This window comes from Gopherus flavomarginatus, chromosome 5 (genome assembly GCF_025201925.1).
Source record: "Gopherus flavomarginatus isolate rGopFla2 chromosome 5, rGopFla2.mat.asm, whole genome shotgun sequence".
In the NCBI taxonomy this organism is placed as follows: domain Eukaryota; kingdom Metazoa; phylum Chordata; order Testudines; family Testudinidae; genus Gopherus; species Gopherus flavomarginatus.
Window position 1 is genome coordinate 142,833,066 of NC_066621.1, and position 25,933 is coordinate 142,858,998.

Genomic DNA, 25,933 nt, shown 5'->3' on the forward strand with positions numbered 1-25,933 from the left:
TTCTACCCTTCATTACATATCACAGACATTGCACAGGTGTTAAGTGACTGCAGAATTTTACCCTGTATGGCTGGCAATGGATCCCAGAGCTAATTCTGCAGCTATACTAAAGTATTATGTTAAGTATCAGGAGGTAGCCGTGTTAGTCTGTATCCACAAAAACAACAAGGAGTCCGGTGACACCTTAAAGACTAACAGATTTATTTGGGCATAAGCTTTCGCGGGTAAAAAACCTCACTTCTTCAGATGCCCAAATAAATCTGTTAGTCTTTAAGGTGCCACCGGACTCCTTGTTGTTTTAAAGGATTCTGTTGTAGCTCCAACGTACCACAAGGTGACAGTGTTTGAGAATAATACTTCTGCCCTCAGAAGGCTGCATGTGTATGGTTATGCTGTCAGAGCTTTGGTCATAAGGGATTTATGGGGAGTTTAATGGTGCTACAACGGCGGTGCACAGAGAGTGAAGATGTGATGAAAGGTTAGTTGTTCAAATAAGTGTGGGTGGAATCAAGAATTTAACTCCTCTATAGCTTTTGGGATTGTCGCTAGCCTTGGAATGCATGTATCAGGACCTGAGAAGGCTACAATTTCATTTAGCCTCACTTCCCAACATGAAAGCACCTTGAACTCAGCAAAATTCCAGCACTGTCTGTCCCGTCCCTGTCTCCCCCTCCCCACACACACTATATAGCAGCTTCATATAAGCCTATAGGTAACACCGCTGAGTCCATAAAAGTTCACTTTTCTTGCTAAACTGCAGTCAACCTTTTCTGATTGTAAAATGAGGAGGGAAACTGGTCTGCTAGATGACAGTACTGTCAGTGTCACACGTGACTCCAGTTTTTAGCAAGGCTGAAAGGCTACCAGTGAAAAATGCTCAAGTCCTTTAAAACAGTATTTTAGTGTTTGTGCCAATTGACAGCCCAGGAAACTCAAGTCCTCTATCCACAGACCAGGTACTGCCTGGACAGAGACAATGAGAGCTTCCCCAGAAAGCCCTGGAGAGGTAAGGTAGTTCGTTTTCCATTGCTATTCAGGCCTTGGCCTCTGCTGAGAATGCCAACAAAGGGAACACTTATGATGGTGGTTTTCGTGTAAACGCTCTTCCACTTGCACAAGAATGAGACCCTTAATTCATTTCAGATAAGCTACCAAACAGCATTGCATGGTACACTTTTCAATCACTTCCAGCCAGATGCTTAAAGGTGAAGCTCTCCATAACCCATTACCCAACCCCCTGAGCCATCGGGTAACCCTGAAGGCACTAATTTTTCTGTACAGCTTTATTTTAAAATATAAATTGTGTTTAATAAATGTGAGGAAGCTTTAGTGTCATGTAAAAGTTTATGTAGATTCCTTAGAAAATAAGAGACAAACAGATAAACTACTTCAGCCAGGTTTCACTCCAACTTTTGCTGCTGCTACTGCTGCAGTTATGTATGAGCATATTTAGAACAGTCACCTTAACAATTATGGGAAAATCGTCACTATGCTGAAAAAATGCTTTTCTTTGCCTCTTGCTGGAATGGTCACTATTGAATTGATATATACATCACCTCTAACTGCTGTTTCTTACTCTATTTAAAATATTTCCAAGGCATTGTCTGTGTAATTGGAATACACCAATTTTAAAATGTGGAAGGAAAGGGATGCAGTTTTCTTCTGGATTTAACAGTTTGGGGGAGTGCAGAGTGGCTGTTGAAGATGCATCTGCTCTATTTTTCATGTAGTATATTTCATATTTGGGCTTGCATTCCTCCATTTTCTTTTATTTTTTGCTGAATCACGCACTTCTATTTTCTCTTTGTTTGTTTTAACCCTTGAAACTGCCTTTCATTTATCACCGGGTCATAAGTTTCTCACAAAGCAGACACCAGACTTCATTGGCTTTCCCGAGCTCTAACTCTCAAATGCTGTCACGTAGATGTGTTTTGTTTTCCCTAGCCAACCACTGCATTTGACCATGGGGCAGACTCAGGTCTGGTGCGTGTAGGAGCAACTATGCTGAATTCTCTATTGGCCAGGTTTTCAAAAAATGCTCAGCACCAGGTTTCTGAATGGGAGCTTCTGGGCCCTGTTTTGTTTTTTTTTTACTGAACTTGCCTAAATAGGAGAAGTGCTCCTCTGAAGATCTAGGTCCATAGCAGGGGTGGGCAAACTATGGCCCGTGGGCTGGATCCAGCCTGCAAGCTGTTTTAAGCCAGCCTGCGAGCCACACCACATGGCTTGGCCCCACTCCGTTGCTCCAGCTAGGGCTCTGGGGCGGGGACGCACCAGACGGCACGGCCCAGCTCCAGTGCTCTAGAAAGAGCCTTCTCAAACCTTCTTGAGGGAGAATCTCTTCTGCATTTTTATTGTTTAGACAGTATCTTCGTGTTTTCTAGGTTTGTGCCCCTCTTCTGTACACCTCTTAATGAACTCTCATGCTGGCCATTTCCATTTTCAGTCTCCTTTAGACTGTCACATTAATCTAACTGCTTTCTCTCAAATTCTCCATTTTCCCACCATTGACAGTAGGCTTTTTGGAGAGACTCTCTGTGAGCTTTTCTTGACTTTACGCTTCACAATTGTTCTTCTTCAATCCAACATATTCATTTTTGCTATGCAGCCAGTACTGCCTCACGCTGCATTTTCAAGGATTTCCCTCTCTCTGCTTTCTAACAGTCTCACATGTGTAGTGCTACCCAATTCCCATGGGGGCTGCTTAGAGCATTTCATTTTGTGGGGCTAAGAGAGTGCATGCAACACTGGGAGTATTTTTAATGTATTATTATTAACTATAATTCTCTGTGAGCTTGAAATAAGCCTTGAGATCATTGTCTGCTTCTATTTGAATTGCTGTAAAGCAGGATGTCCTTTTTTTCCAGCATCACAGTGGTCATCATTATTGATTCTCTGGTCTGTCTATGCTACTCTTCCTTAGCTCTGTTCTAAGCTGTGTGCCCCTGCCTATGGCCATTCCATCAGCCAGGGATCACTAAAGAAAGCAGTTTGAACGGCCCACTGGGGCTGTGTGAGCAGCCAGGCACAACTTAGAGCAGCCCCAAAGGGGTCCAGCTCGACCTGAAATAATATGGGTTGTCCAGTACCTCTGTGTGGAAACTGTTGAGAAACGATGGACTTTGTATTGGTGACTGCAGTTTACGTGGAATTCTCCTTTGGGACAGTTGAGAGCTTGAAAATGTTAATTTAGCAAGATATGATTTGGGACTCATGAAACATACTCTAGTACATTCCAATTTTTTCTTCTGCTGCATTTGCTTAGCCCCAACTAAATTGAATAGGTGGGAACAAAAATATAATATAAAAGAAACTGGGATAAAGAAGTGTGAGTGAATATGTGAAAATGCAATATGCAGAATTACAATGATGATTAGTCATTGGCCAGAACCATGTCTCTTGAAAAAAAGTTCTCCCCCCTCTCATCGAAGTTGCAGCTACATCAACCTTTCAAGCAATGTTCATGCTACTTTATATTGAAGTTTTCATAATAAAAAAATTATCACAATAGTAATGATACTGCATTTATTATCAATACAGTGACTGTACTGTGAATTGAGAATACATTCAACATTCTAGTAATACATGTACAGTGATGGCTAACATATATGGTACTACCTTTTTGGTCGTGTACTTAAGAGAAGCATTGATATAAACAAAAGGTAAATAACTATTTACATCTTATTTCTCTGGAAAAACCTTTCCAGTGATTCCACTCACATATGCCCCATTCTATGCATTAACTATTCTGATAAGTATATACATAATGATCTTTCTTACCCCAATTTTTTTTATTCTTCTTCTCAGTTGCCATATTTTATTTTTGTATTTTGAATATGTGAGTCAGCAGTATATATTTTTCAGGAATCTGGAGCATTTCCTGAAGTTTTTATTTTTTTTAAGGCTAAATATTATCCACCCTACTAATTGGGGTGGGGGGGGAAGGAGTGTCATATCAACAGTATTATTTCTACTTGTTTGACATTTTAAAATGATCATGGAATACAAATATTGCTCTATCTAAGATAAAGAAAATATATTTTTCATAAGAAAGCAACATCAAGACAGACATATATTTAATAAAATAAAATCTAAACAGTTATGTATATTTCTAGTCCTCATCGCACTAGCTTTATACTCCTTTCTGCAAATAATCTATAACCTAAACACAATTGGCATGTTTTAGAGAATTATATTTAATAAAATCTTTTCACTATCTTTGCTCCATTCAACACTTTATTTTGCATGGTTAGGAGAATTTTATCAGACTTTGTTAAAAGTATGAATGCCTCCTTTTCATCAGCAGTTGTGTGTTTCTTCGTGGGTACATCTCATGGAAACAAAAGTTACATTAGGACCTACAGTATGTTCATGTGCTTGCAAATGCCAGTGTAGTGAAGAATGATCCATAGACTGTTTTCATAAATGTCAGTTTTAAGTTCTGTTCCACTTTCATTTCTTCTGGAAAACTCTTTGGGAAGACAGCATTTTTCTGCATGTGTTTTTCTCTTAGTTTGTTCTACATTCAGATTTTCCATATACATTTAGATCAGAAAAAAAATACTCATTTGGTGGTCTTTTCAAGAATACTTTGCTGACTAGCTTTTTCCCTCTCCAACAAGATTAATTCAGTTCTTGCTGATGATGTAACTATAGCACCAGAAACTTGGACATTAGATGAGGTCCCTGTAGTTTCATTTTCTTCACCCTTAATTGTTTCTTCTTTAGGCGATAAGCTTTCTTCTGCATCAAAAAATGTTTCAGGTTTCTCTGATGGACTTTCATCATCTGAAGTTTTCATTTCTTTTAGATTTGTCTCTTCTTCTTTGTCAATGTTCTTAGCCTTTTTTGATGGGGATGAGAAGCCTAATTTGGGAAATCTAAACCATCCAGTTTTTTCAGTTTGTTTAGAAGAGTCAGTATCTGATGCAGAAGAATCAACAGGTTGGATTTCTTCTGGAATTGATTTTTGGACTTCAGGTTTGGAATCTGAGCCTGTGTCATCAACAGAGGAAGAAAATCCAATACTTGGAAGCCAAAATTTGAATCTGCCAGAAGATCTTTTACTGTCAGTTTTTTCTTTTTCATCCTTCATATCTTTTTCCTCATCTTCTGGTATTTTAGCTATTTTATCATCTTTAGAGAGAGGAGATACAGCTATTTCTTCTGGTTGCTTATCAGATTGAGTGTCTCCAAGTTTACCGGAAGGCTGTACTTCAACTGTAAATGTTTTCAATTTTGGCAAGCTAACACTGGAAGAAATGACATCATTAGATTCATCAGTTTCATTTTGTTGTTTGCCAGATAATTTAGACTCAGCAGAGTCAGTCTTCTGTATTGCTACCCCTAAAGTTGCATCAGAAAGTTTAGGTTGGTGAACTTCACTCTTGGACACCTTATGTTTATATTCTGTATAAGACTGCGGTTTGACTGGCATGTCTAGTTTAACATGTGACTCAGGTATCTTCACTTTGAGAAGTGAAAATCCAAAACTAGCAGTTTTAATTTCTGATGAAGGAATCTCAGATTCTTTCACTATCTGAGAGGAGTAAGTCTCACGCGTTTCGATATCACCATGTCCAGATTCAACTTCACTTTGTGTCTTTATATCTTTACCCTCTGCAAGTGGTCCCTGAATCTGTAGTGCTGCTTTTGAAACCGAAAAGTCTGTGGATGGGAGTTTAACGTATACCTGTGAGGTTTTAATGTCACATTCAGCCAATGTTGGAATTTTGACGGATGGCGTTTGGATATTACCACCCGCAAACTCTGGTCTTTCTTTAGGGATCCTAGTGCTTACTTCCAGTTTTGGTGTTTCAATGTCAGTACCAGCACCTTTCAAGTCTGTTGCCACTTTTGATGTTGAAATGTCAGTTTCAACTGTGGGTGCATTGTAAGTGAACGCTGGTATTTTTAACTTGGGAATTTTAATATTTATCTCTACACTTTCACTTTGCTTGTCTGGCTTGTCCTTTGAAATCCTGGTTGATGGTTCCATAAGGTCTGAACTTGGACTTTGCAGGTCAATGGAGCCATCTGCTTTTTTAAACTGGATTTCTACTATGCCTAGTTCAGTTTTAGGCAGTGAAACTTCAGCCTCTAACTTTGGGAGAAAGACATCAACTTCAGAACCCTTTGCTTTTGAATGTAACGCTCCAAACTTTGGCATCTTAAATTTAGATGTTTTCATTTTGCTTGCTTCATCTCCACCTTCCACTTTCACCCTGACTCCTGCAGATATATCTTTTTCAACACTTTCAGCTGGAAACTGTATTTCATGGTCTACAACACTTATTTCAGTATCCATTTTAATTCCTGGAGCACCAATCTTGGTCTCTTCAAGGTTCGTTTTAACATCAGCAACATCTCCTGTTCCCTTTGTGGCAGGCCATCCAAATGAGGGTACACTGAATTTTGGCATTTTTGATTTACTTTCTCTTCCTTGAACATCCTTTTCTGTAGATTTTATCACGCCCTCTAGCTTTTCAGTTTTAATTCCTGCACCTGCATGTAGAATATCCAGCTCTACTTTTGGGAGGACATCTAATTTCTTCTGGGTTCCATCCAAAGCAATTTCAACAGATGGTGCTTTGGCTCCTATTTCTGGACTCTTCAGTTCAATGGAATGTTCTGCTGCTGGAACCCCTGCACGCTCTGATTTGGCTTTTTGTTCTTGAAGGGTCAGATCACATTTAGGGAGTGTAATGTCAGCTTTTGGTAAGCTGATGTCCACCCTAGTTTTTGAAGCACTAATTTCTGATGTAGAGAGTTCTACCTTAGGTTTCATGACTTTTGGAGTATATGTTTTCAATTGTTGTCCTTCAGTACCACGTTTAACTACATCAGCATAAGTTTCTGTTTCAGGAATGCTCACTTTAATAACTACTTTTTCTGGAGGTAGTGAAACTTCTGCTTCAAACTTTGATGAGGTAACATCATAACTTTTACCTTTGTGGAGAGAAAATCCCACTTTTGGAATCTCTGCTTTAGCAGATTTGATTTTACCTTCCAAAACATCCTTTCCAGCAGCAGATTCAGTGTCCACATATGGCAATGATGTTGCATATTTAGGAGCTTCTATTTCAGTTTGCATTTCAGCAGAAGGAACACTTACTTGAGGCTTTTCCAGGCTCCCTTCACTATCAATGTCACCTCTTTTTTCCTTAGAAGATGACCGACCAAATGATAGCATTCTGAATTTTGGCATTTTAAACCAGCCCTGATGTTCTTCAGTCTGAATTTCTCCAGACTTCATTTCATGTTCGATTTGCACTTTCATATCCTCCACCTTAGGGCTTTGAATGGCCACCTCTGTGGTTGAAACAGAAACTGATGGGAGACTAACATCCATCTTTGGAGCTTTACTGTCAGTGATAGAAACTTGAGGCATTTTCATTTTCCCAGCTGAAACCTCTATTTCTGCATGAGAGACATCAGATTTAATTTCTAGTATTGGAGCTTCCACAGCAATGTCAGCAATATCTGTTGTCATTGTAAGCTGGGGAACTCCAGATTCCATTTTGGGTAAGCTGATCTCACTTTCTGGTCTTTTGCCTTTTGGAAGTGAAATTCCAAACTTTGGCTTTTGGAATTTAGGCATTTTCATCTTCCCTTCAAGACTTTCAGCTTTCACTTCTGCTCCATCCACTGCCAATGGTCCTTCAATTCCTGTTTCTGGACTTTTCAGCTCAATGGAAGCTTCTGCTGTGGGAAATTTAATACCTGAGGATAAGCTGACATCATCACCAGCAGACCTTAATTTGAGGTCAGCCTGTTGAAGACTCACATCATATGTAGAAAAGGTGGCATCAGCCTTAGGTAGGCTAATGTCCATGTCTGATTTGGGAACTTTGATTTCTGGTTTGGAAAAATCCAGAGTATGAATCTGAACTTTTGGCATTTTTATATTTATTTGTGCTCCCTCTTCTATGCTTTTGGTATGACTGCTTTCTATATCAGGTATCTGCACTAAGTCTTCTCCATCTCTTTCTGGTTTAGGAACAGTAACATCACCTTCCACTTTTGGCAGATTCACCTGAGATTTAGGAGCCTTAATTTTGGAGAATGAAATTTTAGGCATGATAAATTGAGGCTTTTTAATTTGGCTTTTTTGTTCTTCTTTTCCTGTAGATATTTCAATATCAAGATCCATGCTTGGACCCTGATCCTTAGTTACAATTTCTGCTAGTTTTGTGTCTGTTTTGCCTGATGATACAGTAATTTTAGGCTCTTCCAGAAGTGCTTCAGAATCAGCTTTAATGCTTGCTTCTTTTTTTGGTGACCAACTAAATGATGGCAATTTGAATTTTGGCAACTTGAAATGTCCTTCTTTCCCTTCCATATCTGTATCTCCAGGTTTTATTTCTTCCTCAACCATTGTTGCTTTAGATGCCATATTTGAATCTTGAATGCTAATCTCTGTCATTGGAACAGAAATGTTGGATTGGAGGTTAATGTCAACTTTGGGTGTCTTAATATCAGCTTGAGATATTTTCGGCATTTTGATTTTCCAGCCTAAAGATTCTGTTTCTGCATTAGGGATGGCAGATTCAACTTCTATTGTTGGTGCTTCCACAGCAATGTCAACAATATCTGTCATTGCTTTTAGCTGGGGAACATCAGCTTCCATTTTGGATAAGCTGATCTCACTCTCTGGCACTTTCCCTTTAGGATATGAAATTGCAAACTTTGGATTTTGGAATTTGGGCATTTTAATCTTCCCTTCAAGACCTTCAACTTTCATCTCTGCTCCATCCACAGCAATTCCAGCTGATATTCCTTCAACTCCTATTTCTGGACTTTGCAACTCTGTGGATCCTTCTGATGTTGGAATCTTAATATCTGGGGATGACAGGCCGACATCAGCACCAGCAGACCTCAATTTCAAGTCAGCTTGTTGAATAGTCGCATCATATGTAGGAAGCGTGAGATCAACCGTAGGTAAGCTAACATCCATATCCATTTTTGGAGCTTTGGTTTCTGATTTTGAAAATTCTGAAGTAGATATCTTAACCTTTGGCATTTTTATGGTTATTCCTTCTCTATCTCCACTGCTTCCTTTCTCTGATATCTGCACTGAAACATCTCCTTCATTTTCTGGCTTAGGACCACTAACATCACTTTCCAATTTTGGCAGAGAGACCTGTCCTTTGTGACCCTTCATTTTAGGAAGTGATATCTTTGGCATGCTGAACTGAGGCTTTTTAATTTTGCCCTTCTCACCATCTTTTCCTATAGGCATATCACTTTCGAGATCCACACTTGGGCACTGAACCTCAGCTACAGTTAATGTTAGTTCAGCTTCTGTTTCTTCTAATGAAGAGGCCAAAGTAGGCTCCTCAAGGGTTGTTTCAGTATCACATATAACAACTGCTTCTATCTTTGGTGACCAGCTAAATGATGGGACTTTGAATTTTGGCATTTTGAACTTGCTATGTTTTCCTTCAGCATCTCTATCTGTGACTTTTATTCCACCTTCCATCTCCACCGCTTTAGCTGTTGCTTCTGGGCCCTTAATGTCCACCTCGGCCTTTGGAAAAGAAACATCTACTGATGGGAGGGTGATGTCCACCTTTGGTGCTTCAATGTCTGCTTTCGGCATTTTGAGTGATGGCATTTGTATTTTCCAACCGGAAGCTTCACTCTCTATGTTGGGAACATCGGCTTCCACTGCTAGCGTCGGGGATTCCACGCTGATTGCACCCACTTGGCCTCTGACTTTTGACTTGGGAATGTCAGCTTCCTTTTTGGGTAAGTTGATCTCATCTTCTAGCACTTTGCTTTTTGGAAGAGAAACTTCAAACTTCGGCTTTTCAAATTTAGGCATTTGAATTTTCCCTTCTAAACTGGCAGCTTTCCCCTCTGGTCCCTCCACTGTAATTTCAGCTGATGGCTGTTTCCCTTCAGTCCCTGGACCCTTCAGCTGAACGGAACCTTCTATTTTGGGCATCTTCACTCCAGGTGCTGAGATTTTGACATCTGCGGGAACAGAGGCTACTTTCAGGTCAGCTTCTTGAAGATTGACATCACACGTTGAAAGTGTGACATCTATTTTGGGTAAAGTAACATCCATGTCTCCTTTGGGAGCTTTGACTCCTGGTTTAGAAAATCCTATAGAAGGCATCTTGACTTTTGGCATGTGTATTTTTATCCCTGTTGCCTCAGCTTTCCCTGTCTCAACTTCAATATGGCTTTCCATGTCAGGAATTTTCACTTCAAATCTCCCCTCTTTAATTTCTGCTTGTGATTTGGGAAGGGAAATATCTGCCTCCGCCTTTGGAAGACTGACCTGTACCTGAGGAGTCTTAATTTTGGGAAGCTTCACACTTGGCAGTTTAACATCAGACATTTTAATTTTTCCCTTCTCGCCATCTTTTCCTGCAGAAGTCCCAATTTCCAGTTCAATACTTGGAGCCTGAATTGCAGGTCCTGACACTATATTACATCCTGCTGCCCTGGCTGATGGCATTGTCACCTGGGGCTCTTTGAGGCTTGCTTCAACATCTGCTACTCCCCCACTGGTCTCTTTTGAGGTGGACCAGCCAAATGAAGGCATACTGAATTTTGGCATTTTGAATTTACTTTCTTTTCCTTTGGCATCTTTATCTGAGGCTTTTATTTCACCTTCTATCTCCACCGCTTTAGCTGTTGTTTCTGGGCCCTTAATTTCCACCTCGGCCTTTGGAAGAGAAACATCTACTGATGGGAGGGTGATGTCCACCTTTGGTGCTTGAATGTCTGCTTTCGGCATTTTGGGCATTTTGAGTGATGGCATTTTTATTTTCAAGCTGGGAGTGTCAGTCTCTACGTCAGGAACACTAGCTTCCACTGCTAGCGTCGGCGTTTCCACGCCAATTGCACCCACTTGGCCTCTGACTTTTGGCTTGGGAATGTCAGCTTCCTTTTTGGGTAAGCTGATCTCACCTTCCAGCACTTTGCCTTTTGGACGTGAAACGCCAAACTTTGGCATTTCAAATTTAGGCATTTGAATTTTCCCTTCCAAACTGGCAGCTTTTATCTCTGCTCCGTCCACCGCAATTTCAGCTGATGGCTGTTTCACTTCAATCCCTGGACCCTTCAGCTGAATGGAACCTTCTATTTTGGGCATCTTGACTCCAGGTGTTGAGATTTTGACATCTGCGGGAACAAAGGCTGCTTTCAGGTCAGCTTCTTGAAGACTGACATCACACGTTGGAAGTGTGACATCGACTTTGGATATAGTAACATCCACATCTCCTTTGGGAGCTTTGATTTCTGGTTTAGAAAATCCCAAAGAAGGCATCTTGACTTTTGGCATGTGTATTTTCATCCCTGTTGCCTCAGTTTTCCCTGTCTCAACTTCAATACGGCTTTCCATGTCGGGAACTTTCACTTCAAATCCCCCCTCTTTAATTTTGGCTTGTGATTTGAGAAGGGAAATATCTGCCTCCACCTTTGGCAGACTGACCTGTACCTGGGGAGCCTTGACCTCGGGAAGCTTCACACTCGGCAGCTTAACATCAGGCATTTTAATTTTTCCCTTCTCACCATCTGTTCCTGCAGAAGTCCCGATTTCCAGTTCAACACTTGGAGCCTGGATTGCCGGTCCTGACACTGTTATCTCTCCTTCTTCCCTGGCTGATGGCAATGTCACCTGGGGTTCTTTGAGGCTTGGTTCAACATCTGCTACTCCCCCACTGGTCTCTTTTGAGGTGGACCAGCCAAATGAAGGCATGTCAAATGTTGGCATTTTGAATATACTTTCTTTTCCTTTAGCATCTTTATCAGTGGCTTTCATTTCCCCTTCTATTTCCACTGCTTTAGCTGTTGCTTCTGGGCTCTTAATGTCCACCTTGGCTGTTAGAAGAGGAACATCTACTGATGGGAGGGTGATGTCTACCTTTGGTACTTCAATATCTGCTTTCGGCATTTTGGGCATTTTGAGTGATGGCATTTGCATTTTCCAGCTGGAAGCTTCAGTTTCTACATCGGGAATATCAGCTTCCACTGTTAGCGTCGGTCTTTCCATGCCAATTGCACCCACTTGGCCTATGACTTTTGGCTTGGGAATGTCAGCTTCCTTTTTGGGTAAGCTGATCTCGCCTTCTGGAACTTTGCCTTTTGGACGTGAAACGCCAAACTTTGGCTTTTCAAATTTAGGCATTTGAATTTTCCCTTCCAAACTGGCAGCTTTCCCCTCTGGTCCCTCCTCTGTAATTTCAGCTGATGGCTGTTTCTCTTCAATCCCTGGACCCTTCACCTGAACGGAACCTTCCATTTTGGGCATCTTGACTCCAGGTGCTGAGATTTTGACATCTGCGGGAACAGAGGCTGCTTTCAGGTCAGCTTCTTGAAGACTGACATCACACGTTGGAAGTGTGACATCGACTTTGGGTAAAGTAACATCCACATCTCCTTTGGGAGCTTTGATTTCTGGTTTAGAAAATCCCATGGAAGGCATCTTGACTTTTGGCATGTGTATTTTCATCCCTGTTGCCTCAGTTTTCCCTGTCTCAACTTCAATACGATTTTCCATGTCGGGAACTTTCACTTCAAATCCCCCCTCTTTAATTTTGGCTTGTGATTTGGGAAGGGAAATATCTGCCTCCACCTTTGGCAGACTGACCTGTACCTGGGGAGCCTTGACCTCGGGAAGCTTCACACTCGGCAGCTTAACATCAGGCATTTTAATTTTTCCCTTCTCACCATCTTTTCCTGCAGAAATCCCGATTTCCAGTTCAACACTTGGAGCCTGGATTGCCCTTCCTGACACTGTTATCTCTCCTTCTTCCCTGGCTGATGGCACTGTCACCTGGGGCTCTTTGAGGCTTGGTTCAACATCTGCTACTCCACCACTGGTCTTTTTTGAGGTGGACCAGCCAAATGAAGGCATGCCAAATGTTGGCATTTTGAATATACTTTCTTTTCCTTTAGCATCTTTATCAGTGGCTTTTATTTCCCCTTCTATTTCCACTGCTTTAGCTGTTGCTTCTGGGCCCTTAATGTCCACCGTGGCTGTTGGAAGAGGAACATCTACTGATGGGAGGGTAATGTCTACCTTTGGTACTTCAATATCTGCTTTCGGCATTTTGGGCATTTTGAGTGATGGCATTTGCATTTTCCAGCTGGAAGCCTCAGTTTCTACGTCGGGAACATCAGCTTCCACTGTTAGCGTCGGGATTTCCATGCCAATTGCACCTACTTGGCCTTTGACTTTTGGCTTGGGAATGTCAGCTTCCTTTTTGGGTAAGCTGATCTCGCCTTCTGGAACTTTGCCTTTTGGATGTGAAACTCCAAACTTTGGCTTTTCAAATTTAGGCATTTGAATTTTCCCTTCCAAAATGGCAGCTTTCCCCTCTGGTCCCTCCTCTGTAATTTCAGCTGATGGCTGTTTCTCTTCAATCCCTGGACCCTTCAGCTGAACGGAACCTTCTATTTTGGGCATCTTGACTCCAGGTGCTGAGATTTTGACATCTGCGGGAACAGAGGCTGCTTTCAGGTCAGCTTCTTGACGACTGACATCGCACGTTGGAAGTGTGACATCGACTTTGGGTAAAGTGACATCCACTTCTATTTTGGGAGCTTCAGTTTTTGGTTTAGAAAATCCCATGGAAGGCATCTTGACTTTTGGCATGTGAATTTTCATCCCTGCTGCCTCAGTTTTCCCTGTCTCAACTTCAATACGACTTTCCATGTCGGGAGCTATCACTTCAAATCCCCCCTCTTTAAGTTCAGTTTGTGATTTGGGAAGAGAAATATCTGCCTCCATCTTAGGTAGACTGACCTGTACCTGAGGAGCCTTAACTTTGGGAAGCTTCACACTCGGAAGCTTAACATCAGGCATTTTAATTTTTCCCTTCTCACCATCTGTTCCTGCAGAAGTCCCGATTTCCCGTTCAACACTTGGAGCCTGGACTGCAGGTTCTGACACTGTTATCTCTCCTTCTGCCCTGGCTGATGGCATTGTCACCTGGGGCTCTTTTAGGCTTACTTCAATATCTGCTACTCCACCACTGGTTTCTTTTGTGTTGGACCAGCCAAATGAAGGCATACCAAATGTTGGCATTTTGAATTTACTTTCTTTTCCTTTAGCATCTTTATCAGTGACTTTTATTTCACCTTCTGTCTCCACCTCTTTAGCTGTTGCTTCTGGGCCCTTAATCTCCACTTCTGCTTTTGGAATAGAAACATCTACTGATGGGAGGGTGATGTCCACCTTTGGTGCTTCAATGTCTGCTTTCGGAATTTTGGGCATTTTGAGTGATGGCATTTGCATTTTCCAGCCGGAAGCTTCAGTCTCTACGTCGGGAACATCAGCTTCCACTGTTAGCGTCGGGCTTTCCATGCTAATTGAACCCACTTGGTCTTTGAATTTTGGCTTGGGAATGTCAACTTCCATTTTGGGTAAGCTGATCTCGCCTTCTGGCACTTTGCCTTTTGGATGTGAAACTCCAAACTTTGGCTTTTCAAATTTAGGCATTTGAATTTTCCCTTCTAAACTGGTAGCTTTCCCTTCTGGTCCCTCCACTCTAATTTCAGCTGATGGCTGTTTCACTTCAATCCCTGGACCCTTCAGCTGAACGGAACCTTCTATTTTGGGCATCTTGACTCCAGGTGCTGAGATTTTGACATCTGCGGGAACAGAGGCTGCTTTCAGGTCCGCTTCTTGAAGACTGACATCACACGTTGGAAGTCTGACATCGGCTTTGGGTAAAGAAATATCCACGTCTCCTTTGGGAGCTTTGATTTCTGGTTTAGAAAATCCTATAGAAGGCATCTTGACTTTTGGCAAGTGTATTTTCATCCCTGTTGCCTCAGCTTTCCCTGTCTCAACTTCAATACGGCTTTCCGTGTCGGGAACTTTCACTTCAAATCCCCCCTCTTTAATTTCAGCTTGTGATTTGGGAAGGGAAATATCTGCCTCCACCTTTGGCAGACTGACCTGTACCTGGGGAGCCTTGACCTCGGGAAGCTTCACACACGGCAGCTTAACATCAGGCATTTTAATTTTTCCCTTCTCACCATCTGTTCCTGCAGAAGTCCCGACTTCCAGTTCAACACTTGGAGCCTGGATTGCAGGTCCTGACACTGTTATATCTCCTTCTACCCTGGCTGATGGCATTGTCACCTGGGGCTCTTTCAGGCTTGCTTCAATATCTGCTACTCCACCACTGGTCTCTTTTGTGGTGGACCAGCCAAATGAAGGCATACTGAATTTTGGCATTTTGAATTTACTTTCTTTTCCTTTAGCATCTTTATCAGTGGCTTTTATTTCACCTTCTATTTCCACCTCTTTAGCTGTTGCTTCTGGGCCCTTAATCTCCACTTTTGCCTTTGGAATAGAAACATCTACTGATGGGAGAGTGATGTCCACATTTGGTGCTTCAATGTCTGCTCTCGGTATTTTGGGCATTTTGAATGATGGCATTTGTATTTTCCAGCCGGAAGCTTCACTCTCTATGTCAGGAACGTCAGCTTCCACTGCTAGCGTCGAGGTTTCCTCACCAATTGCACCCACTTGGCCTTTGACTTTTGGCTTGGGAATGTCAGCTTCCTTTTTGGATAAGCTGATCTCGCATTCTGGCACTTTGCCTTCTGGACGTGAAATGCCAAACTTTGGCTTTTCAAATTTAGGCATTTGAATTTTCCCTTCCAAACTGGCAGCTTTTATCTCTGCTCCCTCCACCGCAATATCAGCTGATGGCTGTTTAACTTCAATCCCTGGATCCTTCAGCTGAACGGAACCTTCTATTTTGGGCATCTTGACTCCAGGTGTTGAGATTTTGACATCTGCGGGAACAGAGGCTGCTTTCAGGTCAGCTTCTTGAAGACTGACATCACACGTTGGAAGTGTGACATCGACTTTGGATATAGTAACATCCACATCTCCTTTGGGAGCTTTGATTTCTGGTTTAGAAAATCCCAAAGAAGGCATCTTGACTTTTGGCATGTGTATTTTCATCCCTGTTGCCTCAGTTTTCCCTGTCTCAACTTCAATAAGGCTTTCCATGTCGGGAACTTTCACTTCAAATCCCCCCTCTTTAATTTGGGCTTGTGATTTGGGAAGGGAAATATCTGCCTCCACCTTTGGCAGACTGACCTGTACCTGGGGAGCCTTGACCTCAGGAAGCTTCACACTCGGCAGCTTAACATCAGGCATTTTAATTTTTCCCTTCTCACCATCTTTTCCTGCAGAAATCCCGATTTCCAGTTCAACACTTGGAGCCTGGATTGCCGGTCCTGACACTGTTATCTCTCCTTCTTCCCTGGCTGATGGCAATGTCACCTGGGGCTCTTTGAGGCTTGGTTCAACATCTGCTACTCCACCACTGGTCTCTTTTGAGGTGGACCAGCCAAATGAAGGCATGGCAAATGTTGGCATTTTGAATATACTTTCTTTTCCTTTAGCATCTTTATCAGTGGCTTTTATTTCCCCTTCTATTTCCACTGCTTTAGCTGTTGCTTCTGGGCCCTTAATGTCCACCGTGGCTGTTGGAAGAGGAACATCTACTGATGGGAGGGTAATGTCTACCTTTGGTACTTCAATATCTGCTTTCGGCATTTTGGGCATTTTGAGTGATGGCATTTGCATTTTCCAGCTGGAAGCCTCAGTTTCTACGTCGGGAACATCAGCTTCCACTGTTAGCGTCGGGATTTCCATGCCAATTGCACCTACTTGGCCTTTGACTTTTGGCTTGGGAATGTCAGCTTCCTTTTTGGGTAAGCTGATCTCGCCTTCTGGAACTTTGCCTTTTGGACGTGAAACTCCAAACTTTGGCTTTTCAAATTTAGGCATTTGAATTTTCCCTTCCAAAATGGCAGCTTTCCCCTCTGGTCCCTCCTCTGTAATTTCAGCTGATGGCTGTTTCTCTTCAATCCCTGGACCCTTCAGCTGAACGGAACCTTCTATTTTGGGCATCTTGACTCCAGGTGCTGAGATTTTGACATCTGCGGGAACAGAGGCTGCTTTCAGGTCAGCTTCTTGAAGACTGACATCGCACGTTGGAAGTGTGACATCGACTTTGGGTAAAGTGACATCCACTTCTATTTTGGGAGCTTTAGTTTTTGGTTTAGAAAATCCCATGGAAGGCATCTTGACTTTTGGCATGTGAATTTTCATCCCTGCTGCCTCAGTTTTCCCTGTCTCAACTTCAATACGACTTTCCATGTCGGGAGCTATCACTTCAAATCCCCCCTCTTTAAGTTCAGTTTGTGATTTGGGAAGAGAAATATCTGCCTCCATCTTAGGTAGACTGACCTGTACCTGAGGAGCCTTAACTTTGGGAAGCTTCACACTCGGAAGCTTAACATCAGGCATTTTAATTTTTCCCTTCTCACCATCTGTTCCTGCAGAAGTCCCGATTTCCCGTTCAACACTTGGAGCCTGGACTGCAGGTTCTGACACTGTTATCTCTCCTTCTGCCCTGGCTGATGGCATTGTCACCTGGGGCTCTTTTAGGCTTACTTCAATATCTGCTACTCCACCACTGGTTTCTTTTGTGTTGGACCAGCCAAATGAAGGCATACCAAATGTTGGCATTTTGAATTTACTTTCTTTTCCTTTAGCATCTTTATCAGTGACTTTTATTTCACCTTCTGTCTCCACCTCTTTAGCTGTTGCTTCTGGGCCCTTAATCTCCACTTCTGCTTTTGGAATAGAAACATCTACTGATGGGAGGGTGATGTCCACCTTTGGTGCTTCAATGTCTGCTTTCGGAATTTTGGGCATTTTGAGTGATGGCATTTGCATTTTCCAGCCGGAAGCTTCAGTCTCTACGTCGGGAACATCAGCTTCCACTGTTAGCGTCGGGCTTTCCATGCCAATTGAACCCACTTGGTCTTTGAATTTTGGCTTGGGAATGTCAACTTCCATTTTGGGTAAGCTGATCTCGCCTTCTGGCACTTTGCCTTTTGGATGTGAAACTCCAAACTTTGGCTTTTCAAATTTAGGCATTTGAATTTTCCCTTCTAAACTGGCAGCTTTCCCCTCTGGTCCCTCCACTCTAATTTCAGCTGATGGCTGTTTCACTTCAATCCCTGGACCCTTCAGCTGAACGGAACCTTCTATTTTGGGCATCTTGACTCCAGGTGCTGAGATTTTGACATCTGCGGGAACAGAGGCTGCTTTCAGGTCCGCTTCTTGAAGACTGACATCACACGTTGGAAGTCTGACATCGGCTTTGGGTAAAGAAATATCCACGTCTCCTTTGGGAGCTTTGATTTCTGGTTTAGAAAATCCTATAGAAGGCATCTTGACTTTTGGCAAGTGTATTTTCATCCCTGTTGCCTCAGCTTTCCCTGTCTCAACTTCAATACGGCTTTCCGTGTCGGGATCTTTCACTTCAAATCCCCCCTCTTTAATTTCAGCTTGTGATTTGGGAAGGGAAATATCTGCCTCCACCTTTGGCAGACTGACCTGTACCTGGGGAGCCTTGACCTCGGGAAGTTTCACACACGGCAGCTTAACATCAGGCATTTTAATTTTTCCCTTCTCACCATCTGTTCCTGCAGAAGTCCCGACTTCCAGTTCAACACTTGGAGCCTGGATTGCAGGTCCTGACACTGTTATATCTCCTTCTACCCTGGCTGATGGCATTGTCACCTGGGGCTCTTTCAGGCTTGCTTCAATATCTGCTACTCCACCACTGGTCTCTTTTGTGGTGGACCAGCCAAATGAAGGCATACTGAATTTTGGCATTTTGAATTTACTTTCTTTTCTTTTAGCATCTTTATCAGTGGCTTTTATTTCACCTTCTATCTCCATCTTGTTAGCTGTTGCTTCTGGGCCTTTAATCTCCACTTCTGCCTTTGGAATAGGAACATCTACTGATGGGAGGGTGATGTCCACCTTTGGTGCTTGAATGTCTGCTCTCGGCATTTTGAGTATTTTGAGTGATGGCATTTGTATTTTCCAGCCGGAAGCTTCACTCTCTACATCAGGAACATCAGCTTCCACTGCTAGCGTCGAGGTCTCCACGCCGATTACACCCACTTGGCCTTTGACTTTTGGCTTGGGAATGTCAGCTTCCTTTTTGGGTAAGCTGATCTCGCCTTCTGGAACTTTGCCTTCTGGACGTGAAACGCCAAACTTTGGCTTTTCAAATTTAGGCATTTGAATTTTCCCTTCCAAACTGGCAGCTTTCCCCTCTGGGCCCTCTACTGTAATTTCAGCTGATGGTTGTTTCACTTCAATCCCTGGACCCTTCAGCTGAATGGAACCTTCTATTTTGGGAATCTTGACTCCAGGTGCTGAGATTTTGACATCTGCGGGAACAGAGGCTGCTTTCAGGTCAGCTTCTTGAAGACTTACATCACACGTTGGAAGTGTGACATCGACTTTGAGTAAAGTAACATCCATGTCTATTTTGGGAGCTTTAGTTTTTGGTTTAGAAAATCCCATGGAAGGCATCTTGACTTTTGGCATGTGTATTTTCATCCCTGCTGCCTCAGTTTTCTCTGTCTCAACTTCAATACGACTTTCCATGTCGGGAGCTTTCACTTCAAATCCCCCCTCTTTAATTTCAGCTTGTGATTTGGGAAGAGAAATATCTGCCTCCATCTTAGGTAGACTGACCTGTACCTGAGGAGCCTTAACTTTGGGAAGTTTCACACTCGGAAGCTTTACATCAGGCATTTTAATTTTTCCCTTCTCACCATCTGTTCCTGCAGAAGTCCCAATTTCCAGTTCAACACTTGGAGCCTGGATTGCAGGTTCTGACACTGTTATCTCTCCTTCTGCCCTGGCTGATGGCGTTGTCACCTGGGGCTCTTTGAGGCTTGCTTCAATATCTGCTACTCCACCACTGGTCTCTTTTGTGGTGGACCAGCCAAATGAAGGCATACTGAATTTTGGCATTTTGAATTTACTTTCTTTTCCTTTAGCATCTTTATCAGTGGCTTTTATTTCACCTTCTATTTCCACCTCTTTAGCTGTTGCTTCTGGGCCCTTAATCTCCACTTTTGCCTTTGGAATAGAAACATCTACTGATGGGAGAGTGATGTCCACATTTGGTGCTTCAATGTCTGCTCTCGGTATTTTGGGCATTTTGAATGATGGCATTTGTATTTTCCAGCCGGAAGCTTCACTCTCTATGTCAGGAACGTCAGCTTCCACTGCTAGCGTCGAGGTTTCCTCACCAATTGCACCCACTTGGCCTTTGACTTTTGGCTTGGGAATGTCAGCTTCCTTTTTGGATAAGCTGATCTCGCATTCTGGCACTTTGCCTTCTGGACGTGAAATGCCAAACTTTGGCTTTTCAAATTTAGGCATTTGAATTTTCCCTTCCAAACTGGCAGCTTTTATCTCTGCTCCCTCCACCGCAATATCAGCTGATGGCTGTTTAACTTCAATCCCTGGATCCTTCAGCTGAACGGAACCTTCTATTTTGGGCATCTTGACTCCAGGTGTTGAGATTTTGACATCTGCGGGAACAGAGGCTGCTTTCAGGTCAGCTTCTTGAAGACTGACATCACACGTTGGAAGTGTGACATCGACTTTGGATATAGTAACATCCACATCTCCTTTGGGAGCTTTGATTTCTGGTTTAGAAAATCCCAAAGAAGGCATCTTGACTTTTGGCATGTGTATTTTCATCCCTGTTGCCTCAGTTTTCCCTGTCTCAACTTCAATAAGGCTTTCCATGTCGGGAACTTTCACTTCAAATCCCCCCTCTTTAATTTGGGCTTGTGATTTGGGAAGGGAAATATCTGCCTCCACCTTTGGCAGACTGACCTGTACCTGGGGAGCCTTGACCTCAGGAAGCTTCACACTCGGCAGCTTAACATCAGGCATTTTAATTTTTCCCTTCTCACCATCTTTTCCTGCAGAAATCCCGATTTCCAGTTCAACACTTGGAGCCTGGATTGCCGGTCCTGACACTGTTATCTCTCCTTCTTCCCTGGCTGATGGCAATGTCACCTGGGGCTCTTTGAGGCTTGGTTCAACATCTGCTACTCCACCACTGGTCTCTTTTGAGGTGGACCAGCCAAATGAAGGCATGGCAAATGTTGGCATTTTGAATATACTTTCTTTTCCTTTAGCATCTTTATCAGTGGCTTTTATTTCCCCTTCTATTTCCACTGCTTTAGCTGTTGCTTCTGGGCCCTTAATGTCCACCGTGGCTGTTGGAAGAGGAACATCTACTGATGGGAGGGTAATGTCTACCTTTGGTACTTCAATATCTGCTTTCGGCATTTTGGGCATTTTGAGTGATGGCATTTGCATTTTCCAGCTGGAAGCCTCAGTTTCTACGTCGGGAACATCAGCTTCCACTGTTAGCGTCGGGATTTCCATGCCAATTGCACCTACTTGGCCTTTGACTTTTGGCTTGGGAATGTCAGCTTCCTTTTTGGGTAAGCTGATCTCGCCTTCTGGAACTTTGCCTTTTGGACGTGAAACTCCAAACTTTGGCTTTTCAAATTTAGGCATTTGAATTTTCCCTTCCAAAATGGCAGCTTTCCCCTCTGGTCCCTCCTCTGTAATTTCAGCTGATGGCTGTTTCTCTTCAATCCCTGGACCCTTCAGCTGAACGGAACCTTCTATTTTGGGCATCTTGACTCCAGGTGCTGAGATTTTGACATCTGCGGGAACAGAGGCTGCTTTCAGGTCAGCTTCTTGAAGACTGACATCGCACGTTGGAAGTGTGACATCGACTTTGGGTAAAGTGACATCCACTTCTATTTTGGGAGCTTTAGTTTTTGGTTTAGAAAATCCCATGGAAGGCATCTTGACTTTTGGCATGTGAATTTTCATCCCTGCTGCCTCAGTTTTCCCTGTCTCAACTTCAATACGACTTTCCATGTCGGGAGCTATCACTTCAAATCCCCCCTCTTTAAGTTCAGTTTGTGATTTGGGAAGAGAAATATCTGCCTCCATCTTAGGTAGACTGACCTGTACCTGAGGAGCCTTAACTTTGGGAAGCTTCACACTCGGAAGCTTAACATCAGGCATTTTAATTTTTCCCTTCTCACCATCTGTTCCTGCAGAAGTCCCGATTTCCCGTTCAACACTTGGAGCCTGGACTGCAGGTTCTGACACTGTTATCTCTCCTTCTGCCCTGGCTGATGGCATTGTCACCTGGGGCTCTTTTAGGCTTACTTCAATATCTGCTACTCCACCACTGGTTTCTTTTGTGTTGGACCAGCCAAATGAAGGCATACCAAATGTTGGCATTTTGAATTTACTTTCTTTTCCTTTAGCATCTTTATCAGTGACTTTTATTTCACCTTCTGTCTCCACCTCTTTAGCTGTTGCTTCTGGGCCCTTAATCTCCACTTCTGCTTTTGGAATAGAAACATCTACTGATGGGAGGGTGATGTCCACCTTTGGTGCTTCAATGTCTGCTTTCGGAATTTTGGGCATTTTGAGTGATGGCATTTGCATTTTCCAGCCGGAAGCTTCAGTCTCTACGTCGGGAACATCAGCTTCCACTGTTAGCGTCGGGCTTTCCATGCCAATTGAACCCACTTGGTCTTTGAATTTTGGCTTGGGAATGTCAACTTCCATTTTGGGTAAGCTGATCTCGCCTTCTGGCACTTTGCCTTTTGGATGTGAAACTCCAAACTTTGGCTTTTCAAATTTAGGCATTTGAATTTTCCCTTCTAAACTGGCAGCTTTCCCCTCTGGTCCCTCCACTCTAATTTCAGCTGATGGCTGTTTCACTTCAATCCCTGGACCCTTCAGCTGAACGGAACCTTCTATTTTGGGCATCTTGACTCCAGGTGCTGAGATTTTGACATCTGCGGGAACAGAGGCTGCTTTCAGGTCCGCTTCTTGAAGACTGACATCACACGTTGGAAGTCTGACATCGGCTTTGGGTAAAGAAATATCCACGTCTCCTTTGGGAGCTTTGATTTCTGGTTTAGAAAATCCTATAGAAGGCATCTTGACTTTTGGCAAGTGTATTTTCATCCCTGTTGCCTCAGCTTTCCCTGTCTCAACTTCAATACGGCTTTCCGTGTCGGGATCTTTCACTTCAAATCCCCCCTCTTTAATTTCAGCTTGTGATTTGGGAAGGGAAATATCTGCCTCCACCTTTGGCAGACTGACCTGTACCTGGGGAGCCTTGACCTCGGGAAGTTTCACACACGGCAGCTTAACATCAGGCATTTTAATTTTTCCCTTCTCACCATCTGTTCCTGCAGAAGTCCCGACTTCCAGTTCAACACTTGGAGCCTGGATTGCAGGTCCTGACACTGTTATATCTCCTTCTACCCTGGCTGATGGCATTGTCACCTGGGGCTCTTTCAGGCTTGCTTCAATATCTGCTACTCCACCACTGGTCTCTTTTGTGGTGGACCAGCCAAATGAAGGCATACTGAATTTTGGCATTTTGAATTTACTTTCTTTTCTTTTAGCATCTTTATCAGTGGCTTTTATTTCACCTTCTATCTCCATCTTGTTAGCTGTTGCTTCTGGGCCTTTAATCTCCACTTCTGCCTTTGGAATAGGAACATCTACTGATGGGAGGGTGATGTCCACCTTTGGTGCTTGAATGTCTGCTCTCGGCATTTTGAGTATTTTGAGTGATGGCATTTGTATTTTCCAGCCGGAAGCTTCACTCTCTACATCAGGAACATCAGCTTCCACTGCTAGCGTCGAGGTCTCCACGCCGATTACACCCACTTGGCCTTTGACTTTTGGCTTGGGAATGTCAGCTTCCTTTTTGGGTAAGCTGATCTCGCCTTCTGGAACTTTGCCTTCTGGACGTGAAACGCCAAACTTTGGCTTTTCAAATTTAGGCATTTGAATTTTCCCTTCCAAACTGGCAGCTTTCCCCTCTGGGCCCTCTACTGTAATTTCAGCTGATGGTTGTTTCACTTCAATCCCTGGACCCTTCAGCTGAATGGAACCTTCTATTTTGGGAATCTTGACTCCAGGTGCTGAGATTTTGACATCTGCGGGAACAGAGGCTGCTTTCAGGTCAGCTTCTTGAAGACTTACATCACACGTTGGAAGTGTGACATCGACTTTGAGTAAAGTAACATCCATGTCTATTTTGGGAGCTTTAGTTTTTGGTTTAGAAAATCCCATGGAAGGCATCTTGACTTTTGGCATGTGTATTTTCATCCCTGCTGCCTCAGTTTTCTCTGTCTCAACTTCAATACGACTTTCCATGTCGGGAGCTTTCACTTCAAATCCCCCCTCTTTAATTTCAGCTTGTGATTTGGGAAGAGAAATATCTGCCTCCATCTTAGGTAGACTGACCTGTACCTGAGGAGCCTTAACTTTGGGAAGTTTCACACTCGGAAGCTTTACATCAGGCATTTTAATTTTTCCCTTCTCACCATCTGTTCCTGCAGAAGTCCCAATTTCCAGTTCAACACTTGGAGCCTGGATTGCAGGTTCTGACACTGTTATCTCTCCTTCTGCCCTGGCTGATGGCGTTGTCACCTGGGGCTCTTTGAGGCTTGCTTCAATATCTGCTACTCCACCACTGGTCTCTTTTGTGGTGGACCAGCCAAATGAAGGCATACTGAATTTTGGCATTTTGAATTTACTTTCTTTTCCTTTAGCATCTTTATCAGTGGCTTTTATTTCACCTTCTATTTCCACCTCTTTAGCTGTTGCTTCTGGGCCCTTAATCTCCACTTTTGCCTTTGGAATAGAAACATCTACTGATGGGAGAGTGATGTCCACATTTGGTGCTTCAATGTCTGCTCTCGGTATTTTGGGCATTTTGAATGATGGCATTTGTATTTTCCAGCCGGAAGCTTCACTCTCTATGTCAGGAACGTCAGCTTCCACTGCTAGCGTCGAGGTTTCCTCACCAATTGCACCCACTTGGCCTTTGACTTTTGGCTTGGGAATGTCAGCTTCCTTTTTGGATAAGCTGATCTCGCATTCTGGCACTTTGCCTTCTGGACGTGAAATGCCAAACTTTGGCTTTTCAAATTTAGGCATTTGAATTTTCCCTTCCAAACTGGCAGCTTTTATCTCTGCTCCCTCCACCGCAATATCAGCTGATGGCTGTTTAACTTCAATCCCTGGATCCTTCAGCTGAACGGAACCTTCTATTTTGGGCATCTTGACTCCAGGTGTTGAGATTTTGACATCTGCGGGAACAGAGGCTGCTTTCAGGTCAGCTTCTTGAAGACTGACATCACACGTTGGAAGTGTGACATCGACTTTGGATATAGTAACATCCACATCTCCTTTGGGAGCTTTGATTTCTGGTTTAGAAAATCCCAAAGAAGGCATCTTGACTTTTGGCATGTGTATTTTCATCCCTGTTGCCTCAGTTTTCCCTGTCTCAACTTCAATAAGGCTTTCCATGTCGGGAACTTTCACTTCAAATCCCCCCTCTTTAATTTGGGCTTGTGATTTGGGAAGGGAAATATCTGCCTCCACCTTTGGCAGACTGACCTGTACCTGGGGAGCCTTGACCTCAGGAAGCTTCACACTCGGCAGCTTAACATCAGGCATTTTAATTTTTCCCTTCTCACCATCTTTTCCTGCAGAAATCCCGATTTCCAGTTCAACACTTGGAGCCTGGATTGCCGGTCCTGACACTGTTATCTCTCCTTCTTCCCTGGCTGATGGCAATGTCACCTGGGGCTCTTTGAGGCTTGGTTCAACATCTGCTACTCCACCACTGGTCTCTTTTGAGGTGGACCAGCCAAATGAAGGCATGGCAAATGTTGGCATTTTGAATATACTTTCTTTTCCTTTAGCATCTTTATCAGTGGCTTTTATTTCCCCTTCTATTTCCACTGCTTTAGCTGTTGCTTCTGGGCCCTTAATGTCCACCGTGGCTGTTGGAAGAGGAACATCTACTGATGGGAGGGTAATGTCTACCTTTGGTACTTCAATATCTGCTTTCGGCATTTTGGGCATTTTGAGTGATGGCATTTGCATTTTCCAGCTGGAAGCCTCAGTTTCTACGTCGGGAACATCAGCTTCCACTGTTAGCGTCGGGATTTCCATGCCAATTGCACCTACTTGGCCTTTGACTTT

The 25,933-nt window shown here is 43.2% G+C and overlaps 1 protein-coding gene across 50 annotated transcripts in view; it reads right to left on the reverse strand.

Annotated features, from left to right (window-relative positions):
- Window positions 1–3,511: 3,511 nt before the first annotated feature.
- The window catches only part of AHNAK2 (AHNAK nucleoprotein 2), an 83,705-nt gene continuing 61,283 nt past the window's right edge, over window positions 3,512–25,933 (reverse strand). For 3 of the 50 annotated variants that reach the window (XM_050952455.1, XM_050952453.1, XM_050952449.1), the window contains 7 exons: window positions 22,478–22,671; window positions 20,356–21,322; window positions 17,846–18,039; window positions 16,265–16,690; window positions 14,566–15,106; window positions 10,624–12,249; window positions 3,512–9,474 (listed from right to left, as the gene is read on the reverse strand). In XM_050952455.1, coding sequence (XP_050808412.1) covers window positions 4,565–9,474; window positions 10,624–12,249; window positions 14,566–15,106; window positions 16,265–16,690; window positions 17,846–18,039; window positions 20,356–21,322; window positions 22,478–22,671 — 8,858 coding nt within the window. In that variant the 3' untranslated portion in view covers window positions 3,512–4,564. Of the gene's footprint in view, window positions 10,274–10,623; window positions 12,250–12,790; window positions 13,037–14,565; window positions 15,107–16,063; window positions 16,691–17,668; window positions 18,040–18,966; window positions 19,198–20,124; window positions 21,323–21,513; window positions 22,055–22,300; window positions 22,672–23,212; window positions 23,362–23,598; window positions 23,830–24,370; window positions 24,520–24,756; window positions 25,678–25,933 lie in introns of all 50 variants that reach the window. The other 47 variants (XM_050952489.1, XM_050952484.1, XM_050952486.1 and 44 more) reach the window with 44 other exon arrangements.